Source organism: Euleptes europaea, chromosome 1, assembly GCF_029931775.1.
Source record: "Euleptes europaea isolate rEulEur1 chromosome 1, rEulEur1.hap1, whole genome shotgun sequence".
In the NCBI taxonomy this organism is placed as follows: Eukaryota; Metazoa; Chordata; class Lepidosauria; order Squamata; family Sphaerodactylidae; genus Euleptes; species Euleptes europaea.
In genome coordinates, this window is record NC_079312.1 from 174,412,188 (window position 1) to 174,428,446 (window position 16,259).

General features: G+C 47.6%; 1 protein-coding gene across 1 annotated transcript in view; it reads left to right on the forward strand.

The window, feature by feature from the left end:
- The first annotated feature begins 5,650 nt into the window (after window positions 1-5,650).
- Window positions 5,651-16,259, forward strand: part of USP11 (ubiquitin specific peptidase 11) — a 31,555-nt gene continuing 20,946 nt past the window's right edge. The window contains exons 1-3 of the mRNA XM_056849923.1: window positions 5,651-5,760; window positions 14,331-14,440; window positions 14,980-15,110. Of these exons, the coding sequence (XP_056705901.1) occupies window positions 5,651-5,760; window positions 14,331-14,440; window positions 14,980-15,110 (351 nt within the window). The remainder of the gene's footprint in view (window positions 5,761-14,330; window positions 14,441-14,979; window positions 15,111-16,259) is intronic.

Below are 16,259 nucleotides of genomic sequence, written 5' to 3' on the forward strand. Positions count from 1 at the left end.
GCGCTGGGGCCCTCGTTCAACGTGGCCCTTTGCCTCACATAGTTCGCTCCCGCCCAATATCACTAGAAGAGCTAGGGTTGCCAGCTCCGAGTTGGGAAACACCTGGAGATTTTGGGGGTGGAGCCTGGGGAAGGCGGGGATTGGGGAGGGGAGGGACTTCAATGGGGTATTAGGCCATGGAGTCCACCTCCCTTGGCCTTCAGTGGGGTATAGCTAGGGTTGCCAGGTCCCTCTTCACCACTGGCTGGAAGTTTAGGGGGTGGAGCCTGGGAAAGGCGGGGTTTGGGGAGGGGAGGGACTTCATTGGGGTATAAGGCCATGGAGTCCACCTCCCTTGGCCTTCAGTAGGGTATAGGTAGGGTTGCCAGGTCCCTCTTCACCACTGGCTGGAGGTTTTGGGGGTGGAGCCTGGGGAAGGCAGGGTTTGGGGAGGGGAGGGACTTCGATGGGGTATAAGGCCATGGAGTCCACCTCCCTTGGCCTTCAGTGGGGTATAGGTAGGGTTGCCAGGTCCCTCTTCACCACTGGCTGGAGATTTTGGGGGCGGAGCCTGAGGAGGGCGGGGTTTGGGGAGGGGAAGGACTTCGATGCCATAGAGTTCAATTGCCAAAGCGGCCATTTTTCTCCAGGTGATCTGATCTCTATTGGCTGGAGATCAGTTGAATTAGCAGGAAATCTCGTGCTACTACCTGGCAGTTGGCAACCCTAGGTATAAATGCAAGAAAAAAAAGGAGGGGAATAAAGCCCAACCTAAAAACAGAAGCTGGGTACCCAAGGTTGGGTGAAAAGAAAATATATATAAGTCTATGTATAAATACCGAAAGTATAATTTATTGGACCGCTATGTAAAAGTTAAAATTATTTAGAAGCATTAAAATAGCACAATGGCATTTCCTGAGGTTGATAACTGTAACCACATACCAAATGTGTTTCGGCCTATGGGGCCTTCCTCTGTGGTTAATTAAAACCCTTTTAAAGCCTGCACGCATTTACAGAAATACATTAATAAATACAAACAGTTCAAACCCATCCAGGCATGTGTATATGTTGTAAAATCTATTCCCAATTACTCAAACATCTAGTATAATAGGTTCTAGTTGTAATATTGGTTAGTATATATCTCTCATATACTATGTGTGCAGGTATAAAAGAGCAAGAGTCCAGTAGCACCTTAAAGACTAACAAAAATATGACTTCCTGTAGAGCGTTTGGTCCGAGCGCCATTGTTTCCTGGGGGCTCCCAGGAGACACCAAGAGTCGTTTAGATTTGGAGTGCAAAAAGCACTCCAACTCGGTCCTAAATAGTGGATCGGGAAGCAGGAAACTCCCCTGCAGCCTTCAAGAGCGGTTTGGACTCCCATATTCTCTGAGAGAGCTTTTATTAAGCCTCTCTTAGACTTGGAAGTTGTCCCCGCCGGCACATAGGGGCCACCATTGCCACGGACGACTCTTTGGATTATAGGCTTTGACCTCCTCTATACATTAACATCAAAAAATCTATGAAAAGAACAAGAAGCCTCACCTTTGGAAGTCAGAGTGAGTAAAAAGACACTTTTTGCCTTTATCTTGATTGAGAAGACCTGAATGACGATACAAACACCTACGAAAACCGGCGACTCCCTGCCCAGCATAACGAGACTTTTAAAATAAACAAATGCCATTAAATGAACTGACTAAGACCTTATCAACTTGATCAGTGAGTAGACGCAATAAAAGGGACTTTTGAATGACTTTACAACTACCAATTAAATGCTTTGAGGGGAGGGAGGGAGACAAAAACCTTCCCCCCCCACTTCCGGCTTTCTTTGATTCAATGTCCAGCCACATCGCCTCTTAAGACCGGAAGATAATAAGAAGGGCTTTGTTACCATCGAAAAGACAGGGCAGATTGGAAGACTTGAAGTGAATCTCCCCGGTGTAACCATCAAATCGTTCCTACCACTTAACCACCGAGAGGAGACGACACAGGGTCTATGATACTGCAGTTTCCTGTCTACTTTCTTTTCTTTATCTGTGCTGCTTTGAAGCGTAATTGAGGATATCTTGAAAATTACAAAGCCTGCTTCTATATAAGAATACAAGCAGATATGTCAAACAAGAGGATTGAAGAGATGTTACTCAAACAAATGGACATGTTTGCAGTGCAACAAGATTTAGTCTTCGAAAAACAACAAGCGCTCTCACATCAAGTATTTCAACTAGCTGAGGTGATGAATATCCTATTTAAATCAATTAATGGAAAACTGGACGCAATTATTGAGGAGATCCACGATATGAAGACCCAAGATATGACAACAATTATGTCAATGGAAAAAAATGACAATGAATTAGAACAATTTATTTTTAAAGAGGTAGCTGCAAGTGACCAGCTGGCAATGAGAGAGAGCAACATGAGAGAACTCAATACCTCTACAATCTACTTGTCTGAGTTACTGCTGACAGGAGGAACATTATTATCCCAAGAAAACACTTCCTGGCAGCCAGCGATGGAGGGAGACATGACGAAGGATTTTACCAAGAAGCTGCTGGAAATTTTAACAAGAAGCCAATGGATACAATCACTGGGATCTTTTTTTACATTTTCAGAGGCCAGAATTGCAGCTACTATATTGAAAAACGGGGGGTGGGGATTGGGAAATAAAGAAGGACTGGCAGATCCCCTCCCAAAACAAGATAATGGCTAAAATGATGCTTATTTTTGGGGTGTAAGGGAGCCACGGTGGATTTACTTTGATGAATTTCTAATGGGAAAATGTGTTTATGTATTGATCTAATCCCTTTATTATAGAATAATAGAATGTTATATAGAGACAATGATGATAATATTATAACTAGGTAGGACTTGAAATTGCTTATAGAAGTAGTATAGATGGCTTAAAGCAAGTCTGTATGAGAGAAAATAAGGATTAGAAGTTAATTTGAAATGCTAAAGTGTTAACCAGTAGAATTAGTGACTGAAGAAGATGCGGGGAAGTCACATATAGTAGATAGCATTGAATATTATAGATAACATATTCTCAGTAATAGCAATGAATTTTTTTTGTTACAAGCAGTTACAACTGAATATATTGTTGAGATATGTTTATTTTTGTTGAATTGTAGAAAATAATAAAAATAATTAAAAAAAAAAGACTAACAAAAATATTTTCTGGCAGGGTATGAGCTTTCGTGAGCCACAGCTCACTTCTTCAGATACAGCTAGAATGTGACTCCATCTGTCTTTAAGTAGAGGAGAGTGAATTCAGACAAGCATTAGTATGTAAATGTTAGCAGTATGCAAATGTGAATAGCAGGAGTGATGGGATTAGGTGTGGCTTGCAGAAGAGTCTGTGATGTCCAGGGGAGAGAGGAGTGTGGAGAAATCAGCATTGGTAATGAGCCATGAATGCAAGGTCTTTATTCAGCCCAGGTAAATGCAATGTCTTTAGTTTGAATATCAACTGTAATTCAGCAGTTTCTCTTTCCAATCTCCCTTTGAAATTCCTTTGTAAGAGAACTGCTACTCTTAAATCTGCAACAGAATGTCCTGGAAGGTTGAAATGTTCTCCCACTGGGTTTTGAATATTGTGGTTTCTGATGTCATGTCCATTTAATCTTTGTCTAAGAGACTGACCTCTTTCCCAGTAAGGTTTCTAAACCGTTCTGAGGTGGGGATGACTTCCAATGGAGTCAACGCAAGTCAACCGACACTCTCTTCTCCCATTCTCTTCAATGGGCTGTGCAGCCTCTCCCACTGCTTCCAATGGGCTGACTTGTCGTTCGTTTTAGTACATCCCGTCTTTAAGGTGCTACTGGACTCTTGCTCTTTTCTACTAGAAAATGTTTCTGTTAGTGTTTAAGGTGCTGCTGGACTCTTGCTCTTTCCTGCTAGAAAATATTTCTGTTAGTCTTTAAGGTGCTGCTGGACTCTTGCTCTTTTCCGCTAGAAAATATTTCTGTTAGTCTTTAAGGTGCTGCTGGACTCTTGCTCTTTTCCGCTAGAAAATATTTCTGTTAGTTTTTAAGGTGCTGCTGGACTCTTGCTCTTTTCCCCTAGAAAATATTTCTGTTAGTTTTTAAGGTGCTGCTGGACTCTTGCTCTTTTCCGCTAGAAAATATTTCTGTTAGTCTTTAAGGTGCTGCTGGACTCTTGCTCTTTTCCCCTAGAAAATATTTCTGTTAGTTTTTAAGGTGCTGCTGGACTCTTGCTCTTTTCCGCTAGAAAATATTTCTGTTAGTCTTTAAGGTGCTGCTGGACTCTTGCTCTTTTCTGCTAGTAAATATTTCTGTTAGTCTTTAAGGTGCTGCTGGACTCTTGCTCTTTTCCGCTAGAAAATATTTCTGTTAGTCTTTAAGGTGCTGCTGGACTCTTGCTCTTTTTTGCTAGAAAATATTTCTGTTAGTCTTTAAGGTGCTGCTGGACTCTTGCTCTTTTCTAGGCACTGCAGGATTTTCATCGCATCGCATTGATCGCATCTTGGCCCCCGCGCTGTGTCTCCTTTGTGCGGCTGACCCCACCTGGAGGTTGGCAACGGCCCCTTCCCTTCCCTCAGGCACTAACAAGATGGCAACAACAGCAACAAGGCTCCAAGTGTAAATAACAATTTACTGTGAAATATTGTGGGAAAAGGTCATAAAACATTGACCAAACGTCCAAGTATGATATATTTCAAGCAAGAAAATAATGAATGGCTGACCACCCAAAACATAACAGGTTACTGCACCATAAACCCAATAATTCACAGTGGGTAGCCGTGTTAGTCTGTTTGCAGTAGTCCAAAAGGGCAAGAGTCCAGTAGCACCTTAAAGACTAACAAAAATATTTTCTGGCAGGGGTCTGCGCTTTCGTGACCCACAGCTCATTGACTTTAGAAGCGAGCTGTGGCTCACGAAAGCTCATAGACACAATAATACAGGTAAATTCCCCAATGAACCACAACGTGTTCTGCCATGGTAAATATTCATCCACAATCAACCACAAAAAAAGTGTTCTTCCACAGCAACAAGAACATTTGGAAGAATATTCTTGTTGCTGCTGTTACAATTATAAACTAATCGTTTCAGCTTAGGGCAGGGGTGGGGAACGTCAGGCCCGGGGGCCGTATAAGGCCCGCAAAAGCATTTGGTCTGGCCCTTCGTGGGTCCTGGCAGATCTCTAGCCCAGAAGGATCTAAGGCTGGTGATCTGCCCCCTCCCGCAGACAGCAATACCCTTTATTCTAGGCGGATGTGAGTTTGTTTTGCCAAGAAAAGGAACCTTTTTTCTGCCTTGAAGAATCATTAGCTATGGAGCTGCTAGGACTGCCCAAGAATATAGCAGGCTAATTTTAAGTGGATAATTCTGTATGGCCCGCGAATGATATTATAAATATCTAAATGGCCCTTGGCAGAAAAAAGGTTCCCCACCCCTGGCTTAGGGTATTGTTTGGGTAGTACTAGCAAGAGGGCGGCCGGGGCGACGCTTCCGCCACACTCAACATGGCTGCCTTTCCCCCGCCCTCCCTCGCCTCCTCCCGACCCTCCCTCGCCACACCTATCATGGCCGGCCGGAAGCGGGTGGGCGGGACCGCTCGCGAGCCGGGAGTGGGAAACAAGGTGTCTCCGCTCCCCGTTTCCGGGCCGGCGGAGGAACGGAGCGGCGCGAGGAGGAGGAGGCGGCGGCGGGGAAGGCGATGGCGGCGGAGCGGCGGGTGCCGGGGCTGGAGGCCCAGAAGCGGCAGGTCGAGGGGGACGGGCCTGGCCAGCCTGGGCGGGAGCGGCAGCTGCTGGCGGGAGAGAAGTGGTAAGGGGGCGGGCGAGTGGGGGTGGGGGTGGCCTGGGGGGGTTTAAGCCGGGCAGAGGGGGGGCGGCGGGATATAGGCCTCTCCCGCTGGGCCCCTCGCTTGACCCCTTAGCCGTCACCCCCTTTCCCTGCAGCCTGTGCACACAAGCAGCCGCTAATTCGGATCAGGATCCCTCCCCTGCAAAGGGGAGGGATCCTGATCCGAATTAGCGGCTGCTTGTGTGCACCGGCTGCAGGGAAGGGGGCTGCAGGGAAAGGGGGTGGTCTCCAAAGCGCCTGTTTGATCCCCCACCCCATTCCTCCACATGGAGGAATTATTCCTCCACATGAGGAGGAATTATGTGACTCTTTTTTTTTTAATTATTTTTTTTAATTTTCTTATTAAGTCACACACAATTAAGTCACATGCAGTATTAAGCCACATACAATTTCAATATTGACATCTTCAGAGTCACATGAAATAAAATAAGTTCAAACGGATCAGCCTAATCAGTGTTGACTTTTTCTGACTTCCTCTCCTCTATCAAATTAATATCTACGTAATCCCCTCTGCATTTGCTTTCTAATTCATTATAGTTCATTAGATCGTTTCAATAAGCTACATATTATCATCTTATATACTTTAAATATTAAATACTTAGCGGCGGACTCTAATCTGGTTGAACTGGGTTTGTTTCCCCACTCCTGCACACGAAGCCAGCTGGGTGACCTTGGGCTAGTCACAGCTCCCTCAGCCCCACCTACCTCGCAGGGTGTCTGTTATGTGGAGGGGAAGGCGATTGTGAGCCGGTTGGATTCTCCCTTAAGTGGTAGAGAAATTCAGCATATAAAAACCAACTCTTCTTCTTCTTCTTACACGTTGAGGGCAACGCGGTTCAAAACCGCCAGCTGGAGCCCTGCTGAGCAAAAGCCCCGACTTCTGTCGCCCGGAGTAACTTTCCTCTTCTCATCCTGCGACGAAATAGGAGCTGCAATCCTGCTCTTGTCTTGTGTGTGTGTGTTTAGTTATTTATATATTGCCTGGGGGTGGGGTGGGGAGGCGCATTGGATCTGGCGCTGCAAAATTAAGCCCGGAGCCTAGTGGCTCCTGAAAGATGGCCTGGCAAGGTTTTTATTTCTGCATGCTCTTTCCGTGGGCCAGAAAGAGAACCTGCATTTTCAGATGCAGCGAGTGGCAGGTAAGATGGGTTTTCCGCTCCACTTGGCTATGTCCGAAGTCATGCTGCCAGGGGCTGGAGCCCCATTGCTTGCCTTGTAGCAAATGAGACAGGCGTTCAGCGATGAAGAAGAGTTGGTTTTTATATGCCAACTTCCTCTACCGCTTAAGGAAGAGTCAAACCAGCTCCTTTCCTTCCTCTCCCCACATCAGACGCATTGTGAGGCAGGGGGGGCTGAGAGCTCGAAGAGAAGTGTGACTAGCCCAACGTCACCCAGCTAGCTTCATGTGTAGGAGTAGGGAAACCTACCTGGTTCTTCAGATTAGAGTCCGCCGCTCATTTGGAGGAGTGGGCAATCGAACCCGGTTCTCCAGATTAGAAGAAGGATTTGGTTTTTATATGCCGGCTTTCTCTACCATTTAAGGAAGAATCAAACCTGCTTACAATTGCCTTCCCATCCTCTCCCCACAACAGACACTCTTGTGAGATAGGTGGGGCTGAGTTTGGAGAGAACTGTGACTAGCTCAAGGTCACCCAGCAGGCTTCGTATGGAGGAGGTGGGAAACCAACCCGGTTCACCAGATTAGAGTCCGCCGCTCATGTGGAGGAGTGGGGAATCAAACCAGGTTCTCCAGATTAGAGTCCACCACCCCAAACCACCCCTCTTAATCACTACACCATGCTGGCTCTCCATCAAGGCTAATGAAATTTCATGTTAGCCTAAGTTTCCGCAAGCGGGAACTTTCAAAAGCTAAAACCAGGATAAATTATGTGATGTCGTACAGGTGCTTCAAAGACCACTGTTTAATTTATCTATATATGGTTGTTAATATCAACAACACCTTTTAGTGGCCAGTATGGAGCTGGGGCCCTGCCCCTAGCAGCATACAATCTTGGGATGCAGGCCTATCTTGTGGGAGTAAGCCATCTGTGAACGCGGTAGGGTTTTCTGGGAAGGATTCACATCCTGAGCTTGTACTGCAGAGTTATCCCTTGTGCGCTGCTTTGTGTAGGGGTTAAGAGCTGTGGTTTGGAGCGGTGGAGTCTGATCTGGAGAACCGGGTTTGATTCCCCACTCCTCCACATGAGCGGCGGAGGCTAATCTGGTGAACTGGATTTGTTTCCCCACTCCTATACGCGAAGTCATCTGGGTGACCTTGGGCTAGTCACACTCTCTCAGCCTCACCTACCTCACAGGGTGTCTGTTGTGGGAAAGGGAAGGAGACTTTAAGCCGGTTTGATTCTCCCTTAAGTGGTAGAGAATGTTGGCATATAAAAACCTTCTCTGCTGTGTGTATGGCTCTGTTGCAGAGGACATGTTCAAGATCACATCACTATGATCGGTTTTCTTCTGGAACTCTTCTAGCCACCTGCTGAGGTTCCCTTATGGGTTGGGAGGCGGGTCGCCTCTTCTTTCAGTGCGTAGATTCGAATCCAGTAGCACCTTAGAGACTGACAAGGCACCTAGGGCGTAAGCTTTGGAGAGTCACAACTCCCTTTGTCAGATAGGGAGCTCTCTCCAAAGCTTATACCCCCCAGCATCTTGTTGGTCTCCAAAGAGCTACTGGACTCGGATCTAGCTTTTCTACTGAAGGCCAACGTGGCTTCCTAGTTAAATTGTGGAACTCCCTGCCCCAGGATGTGGTGGAGGCTGTCAACTTGGAAGGCTTGAAGAGGAGAGTGGACGTGTTCATGGAGGGGAGGGCTATCCATGGCTACTAGTCAAAATGAATACTAGTCATGATGCATACCTGTTCTCCCCAGGATCAGAGGAGCATGCCTATTGTGTTAGGTACTTTGGAACACAGGCAGGATAATGCTGCTGCAGTCGTCTTGTTTGTGGGCTTCCTAGAGGCACCTGGTTGGCCACTGTGGACTGCTGGACTTGATGGATTTTTGTCTGATGCAGCATGGCCTTTCTTATGTACCCTCTGAAGCTATCTTTCAATACACGCTCACTTGCGGTGTGAACATGTGAATCCCTCCAGTGGCCTTGGATCTGGTCGTTATCTGGCTCAGCCCATAAGCGTGTGCTCGTGTGTCTGTGGTATGTCTGGCTGATTTCCATGCTCCCTTCTTGAGTCCAGAGGTCCCGGTACCGACAACTTCGTCACATCAGAGCGCAACCCTTCCCACTTCCTGGTAGCTGCCATTCAAGACTTCTCCTTTTTGTAGAACTGAACGCACTAGGCTTTGCGTGGCTCAACACTCCCTTCATGTGCCTCTGAATGAAAATGGGATCGAGGATCAGCTCGTAGCTTCCTTAGCAATGGTTCGTCTTCTCAAGTGAAAAAAGACACCGCTTGATTCTTACACTAGTGCTTTTTAGGGGTATGTGGCAGGCAGAATTCCAACGGGTGTAACTTTCCCGGCGCGCTGGTGAGAACTGCATCTCCCGAGCGTTCCCCTCTTGCGCCGCGGAGCCCTGCCTCTCCAAAAAGTGACCACCTGACTTTTCCCTTGGGGCCGGGGCTACTCTGTAATGCTGTTTGCGTGTCCTGTGGCTCCCTTATGGCAGCAGTGGCGGCCGGCCACCCAAGTGTCGACGTTTCTGTTTCCTAGCTGCCCCACCCTCGTGGGTGCGGTATATTGGTGTGTCTGCTGAACGTTCAGCCCGCTCGCATATCCTTATGTGGCTTTACCCCCCCTCGTCTAAGGAATTACTTTTGGTTTTGCTCTGTTTGCTGACCAGTTTCCTGTGGGGTAATTCCAGCTGCTCGTTCTAAGTTTTTTCAGTCCCCCACCACCTTCACGTCTTTGGGTGGGGGACTGGAGCAGTTTGACACCCCGCACTTTTTGTCCTTCCTGGCCGGCTGGATGCGAACAGGCAGCTTTGCGCGTGCGGTTGACAGCCAGTCGGTAGCACCGGGATAGCCGAGGAGCCCTCTCCACTGCGGGCAATCTCCTTGGGAATCTGTAGTCGGGCAGCTAGGCTCCTGCGTGTGTTGACTTGGAAGCCGGTCCCGCATTTGTTCGATGGAGCTTTCTTTCGACAAAGTGCCGGCCGAGCTGCAGCCTAAAGGAGATAAGAACGGTTTTTAAAAATGCCAGTTGTAATGCTGCAGAAGTGATAATTCATGTGTTTCTTTCCTTGTCAACTTGAAGCTTCTAGTCTTTATGTAAACATAAAATGTCTTGCGATCTCCTGACAGCTGCATAGTTATGCGCTCTCCTTCGCCTCGCCACACCTGCCGTAGGTCCCCTCTCTTATCTGCTCACACCAAGCAAAATACCGGTTGTCTCTCTTCCTTACTTGCTCCTGTCCAACGTAGTCCTTGGTTTTGCTTTGTTCTTGTGACTCATCTTGCTGTTTTTCTAGCCGGTGGTGTGCTGGGAGGACTTGGGTTTGTCTCGTAGTAAACGAAAGAGATCAGCGGCTGCGTGGCTTCTTTCCAAGCTGGTACCGGTTTCCTGGAAAGACAGGGCGCCCACCTTGGTCTGAGTGAGCAGTGCCAGTTTTTGGGATGCCAACTCCGGGGGGAGGGGGCTTAACTCCTTCCACAGGGTTTCTTCTGGTTGAGGAACAATTAGGGCAATGGTTCCCAAAGTGGGCAGTACCACCCCCTGGGGGGTGGTGGGATTACCTAGGGGGACACTAAGAGGCGAGAGGGCAGCAGGGGGGTGCTAGAGGTGGGCCCCCTTCAACTGTGTTGTTCGCTAATTTACAATAGATCTAGCTATGGCCCCATGCTGGCAAATTTGGTGGAAGCTCTCAGAATTTTCTTCCAGACTTTGAAGAGCTGGTACCACTGGATCACATTCATAAGTTTTGTTGAATGAACGTTAACTAAAAAGTTTAAATTTGATTTTGAATAGATGTGTAATTAATTGTTACTGTTTTGAAATTTTTCTGTTATAATCTTGTTTAGTGAGTCGTGCAAACCCCTGTTTTGAATAGGGCTTTTTATAGGATAGGGTAGGGGGGCACTGGGGTTGAGTTTGTGGAACAAAGGAGGCAGTGGCCTGAAAGTTTGGGAACCACTGTTCTAACTGGTGGTGTGCAGGGAGGACTTGGGTTTTGTCTCGTAATAAACGAGAGAGACAAATGGGTGTGTAGCTTCTTTCCAAGCTGGTTCTGGTTTCCTGGAAAGACAGGGCGCCCACCTTGGTCTGAGCGAGCAGTGCCAGTTTTGGGGATGCCAACTCCAGGGGGGGGCATAACTCCTTCCAGTTATGCCCCCCCCCCGGGAAAATTTTAACTTCCTGGTGCCGTTAAAATTGCTTCCTGGCCAAGTTGTGCGGTTTTTGTTAGTTCTGGGGTAAAACGGATGAGTATGTCAGGCTTGCCCTGACCTGGATAGCTCAGGCTAGCCTGATCTCATCAGATCGTGGAAGCTAAGCAGGGTTGGCCCTGGTTAGTATTTGGACGGGAGACCACCCACGAATACCGGGGTTATTACCCAGAAGCGGGCAATGGCAACCCACCTCTGTTAGTTCGTTGCCTGGAAAACTTTCCAGAGTTGCCGTCAGGCTTAAGAACATAAGAAAAGCCCTGCTGGATCAGACCAAGGCCCATCAAGTCGAGCAGTCTGTTCACACCGTGGCCAACCAGGTGCCTCTAGGAAGCACACAAACAAGATAACTGCAGCAGCATTATCCTGCCTGGGTTCCACAGCACCTAAAATAATAGGCATGCTCATCTGAGACTGGAGAGATCGTAAGAACATAAGAAAGGCCATGCTGGATCAGACCAAGGTCCATCATGTCTGGCAGTCTATTCACACAGTGGCCAACCAGGGGTCTCTAGGAAGCCCCCAAACAAGACGACTGCAGCAGCATTATCCTGCCACAGCACCTAATATAATAGGCATGCTCTTCTGATCCTGGAGAGAATAGGTATGCATCATGACTAATATCCATTTTAACTAGTAGCCATGAATCTTAAATCTGTGGATGCTACAGAGAAGTTATTTGAGACTTAGCAAACTTCTGAGTCACACAGCATTTTTTGTTAGGTCAAAGAGCTCTGTGTAACTCAAAAGGCATGCATACTTGTATCTCTTTTCTGTGGATAAGGGAGTTGAAGCTTTTGACCGGTGTGAACGCTTCAACAGACTGCATAGGTGTAGTTCACAAGTCACCCAGTGCGAGGGCTGAGACCGAGAACTCTGCTGCCCCCGGAATATTTGTAGTTGGGTGGGAAGAGGCCATTTCCTCCCACGAGATCCTGGGAACTTGGCAAGCAGCAGCAGGTGGAGGGAGGAGCTCTAGCTCAGGGCTTCGGGGCTGAAAGCTGCCAAAAACCCAGTGAAAGCTGGAATAGGAGAATAGTGGTTGATAAGTCTTCTGCTCAGGTCTTGCCTCTGACACAAACTCAATAGGTAGCCTTAGACAAGACACACCCTTCAGCACATTTGTACCCGTCTGTAGTATGGGAATGATAAAACTGTCCTACCTTTCAAAGAGGTTGGCACTTTAACTTAAATTTGTTTATTGGCTTCCTTTTCACCAAGTACATTAGTTTTGACATCAAAGCAAAGTCAAATAATTTACTGATCCATTCAGTCATTTCTGGAGAACTCAGTGCTTCTCGTGACAACCTTGGCTCGTTTCACACCGCTGAAGAAGAGGCAGGAAGAGTAGCGGACATCATCAGTTTTGTCTACTCAGACCGGCAGCAGCTCTTCAGGGACTCAGAATGAGGTCTTTCACATCACCTTCTTGCCTAGTCCCTTTAACTGGAGATGCCAGGGACTGAACCTGGGGCCTTCTGCATGCCAAGCAGAGACTCTACCACTGACCCACAGCCCCTCCTATTGTATTAATAAAGCCCTCCCAGTAATAAGTTCCCCGATAGCAAAAGCTAGCGCCTAGCTCCTTTTCCTTCCCTGGGAACTTGTCTGTGGGCTAGGAAAGAAGGTTGGCTTATTGCGGGGCAAAAAAAGAATCCAGGGCTCACCTTTATAGACAACATTTTGCAAGTTGAACATTGGAATAAATTATAAGTAATACTTCAAGGCTCAGTGAGTTTAATTGGCAGGTAAACAGGCATTTATACAGCACGTGAGAATGTCCTGAGTGCATTAAACGCTTGGGGCTGTTTAGCTTGGAAAGAAGGCGGTTAAGGAGAGACAGGATAGAGGTCTATAAAATTATGCATGGTGTGGAGAGAGTGGACAGGGAGAAGGTTTTCTCTCTCTCTCATAATACTAGAACATGGGGTCATCTGCTGAAGCTGGTGAGAGATTCAAAACAGATAGAAGGAAGTATTTTTTCACACAACGCATAGTTAAATTGTGGAACTTCCTGCGCCAGGATATGGAGATGGCTGCCAACTTGGAAGGCTTTAAGAGGAGAGTGAACATGTTCATGGAGGAGAGGGCTATTCACGGCTACTAGTAAAAATGGATACTAGTCATGATGCATCCCTATTTTCTCTAGGATCAGAGGAGCATACCTATTATATTATGTGCTGTGGAACACAGGCAGGATAATGCTGCTGCAGTCGTCTTGCTTGTGGGCTTCCTAGAGGCAGCTGGTTGGCCACAGTGTGAACAGCCTGCTGGACTTGATGGGCCTTGATCTGATCCAGCATGGCCGTTCTTATGTTCTTAAGCCCACAAACAAGATGACTGCAGCAGCATCCTGCCTGTGTTCCACAGCACCTAATGTAACAGGCATGCTCCTAGATGCGTTTTGGGTTGCTTTACAAAGCACTGAGGATTACCCATCCTAATGGCCATTGCTAGGGGAAGGCGAAGTGCCTTCCAGGATACTGGGAAATACTGGAGTTTAGTTTCAAGTTGAAGGTGAGCAAAAGAATGGAAGGAATCTCTTGGCTTTGGCCGCGGGAAGCCTTTGTCTCCCTCTTGTCAGCCTTTAGCTGATGTCACTTTCATTTTGGAAAGCTTATCTCAACAGCCAAGGTACCGGGAAACTTCAAAAATGAAATCGTTGTCATTCTCAAGCGCCTGGATTTATGCGTTCTAAGCGGTGTCCTGTTGTTCTTAGTGCAACCCTGAACATGCAATAAGAGCCAGCGTGGTATATTGGTTAAGAGCGGTGGTTTGGAGCGGTGGACTCTGATCTGGAGAACCAGGAGTTCGATTCCCCACTCCTCCACATGAGCGACGGAGGCTAATCTGGTGAACTGGATTTGTTTCCCCACTCCTACACACGAAGCCAGCTGGGTGACCTTGGGCTAGTCACAGCTCTCTCAGCCCCACATGCCTCGCAGGGTGTCTGTTGTGGGGAGGGGAAGGGAAGGTGATTGTAAGCCGGTTTGAGTCTCCCTTAAGTGGTAGAGAAAGTCGGCATATAAAAACCAACTCTTCCGCTTCTTCTTTCTCTTCTTCATCTTCCTCCTCCTTCTCCCCAGTTCTGATTTGAAGTAGGGGTGGGAAGAGAAGTTGCCTAGCGTTCCTGTTTGCACGCTGCCGTCCTCTGGATTTCATCTCCTGCTTCCTTGCACAGGTATCTGCTGGAGAACCACTGGTACCAGCAGTGGAAGGAGTACGTGGAATCCGGAGACCAGAACTCCAGCTCTTACCCGGGTCGGATCAACAACGCCGAGCTGTTCGAAGGTACGGTTTTCGCTCTCCTACCAGTGCTTGGCCCTCGACTCTGTTGCTGTTGAAGGCGGTGTGTCTCGGCTCGTCGGGAAACATCATTCCCTTTTTTTTGTAGCAGTGAGTTCCGCCGATTAAGCACCCGCTACGGTTTGCGCTGGAGCTGGCCAAGCACTGCTTGCTGGAGAGTCACTGTTTATAGCCAGCGTGGTGTAGTGGTTAAGAGCGGTGGTTTGGAGCGGTGGACTCAGATCTGGAGAACCGGGTTCGGTTCCCCACTCCTCCACGTGAGCGGTGGAGGCTAAGCTGTGAACTGGATTTGTTTCCCCACTCCTACACATGAAGCCAGCTCGGTGACTTTGGGCTAGTCACACTCTCTCAGCCCCACCCACCTCACAGGGTGTCTGTTGTGGGGAGGGGAAGGGAAGGCAATTGTAAGCCGGTTTGAGTCTCAAGTGGTAGAGAAAGCCGGCATATAAAAACCAACTCTTCTTCTTCTCCGGAAAGGCGGGCCTACCTGTGTTTTCAAGCCCTCTTTCTTTCCTTCCTTTCAGATTTGGAGTCGTACCGGTTGAAGGACAGGCTGGTGGAGTACGAGGAGTACATTCTGGTGCCGGAGGAAGTGTGGGACAAGTTGGTGAGCTGGTATGGCATCGAGCATGAGCAGCCGCCCATTGAACGCAAGGTGAGGGGTTTATTTATCTTATATTTCAGGCTTATAGCCCTCCCTCCCCAGCAAGCCGGCTCAGGGCGGGTAACATCATTCAAAATTTGGAATAACATTTAAAACATGAAATAGCGTTCAGTAATACATAAAATCATTAATAAAAAACAAACAGTAAAGCTCTAAAAACCCCAACATGATGGCGCACTAATACCCAAGTATACTGTGTACAGGTGGGCCCCCCCTTCAAACTATGTGTGTGTGTGTGTGAAGTGCCGTCAAGTTGCTTCCGACTCAAGGTGACCCTATGAATCAGTGTCCTCCAAAATGTCCCATCTTTGACAGCCTTACTCAGATCTTGCAAATTGAGGGCTGTGGCTTCCTTTATCGAGTCAATCCATCTCTTGTTGGGTCTTCCTCTTTTCCTGCTGCCCTCAACTTTTCCTAGCATGACTGTCTTTTCCAGTGACTCTTGCCTTCTCATAATGTGACCAAAATACGACAGCCTCCGTTTAGTCATTTTAGCTTCTAGGGTCAGTTCAGGCTTGATTTGATCTATAACCCACTGATTTGTTTTTTTTGGGCAGTCCAGGGTATCCGTAACACTCTCCTCCAACACCACATTTCAAAGGAATCTACTTTCTTCCTATCAGCTTTCTTCAATGTCCAGCTTTCGCACCCATCTTCAAACTATATAATTCCCATATTCAAAGGGGAAAGAAAGCGGGGAGCCAGTAAAGATGATACTGGCGGCTTTCCTCACTTGTAGGCCTGGTGGGAAAAGCTCTGTCTCACAGGGCCTGTGGAACTCTTTTAGGTCCCGCAGGGCCCTGATGTTACCAGGCAGCGCATTCCACCAGACCGGAGCCAGGGCTGAAAAGGCCCTGGCTCTTGTCAAGGACAGCCACAGGTTCTTAGGGCCAGGGATCACCTGTAGGTTTTCATCCGCCGATCTTAGCGTCCTCCGGGGGTATACCAGGAGATTTGATCCACCAGGATGGAAGCAACAGTGATATGGCGCTGTCTGTGTGGGTATGAGTTTACAAGAATATCATTTTGGAGAATTGAAAAAGCCTAGCTCACTTTGAGCAATGCGAATTGGTTCTTGAATGAAGTTGAACGAGGCTGTCTTCTCTTCTTTGAAGATTTCTCCTTTGGAAAGATATTGTC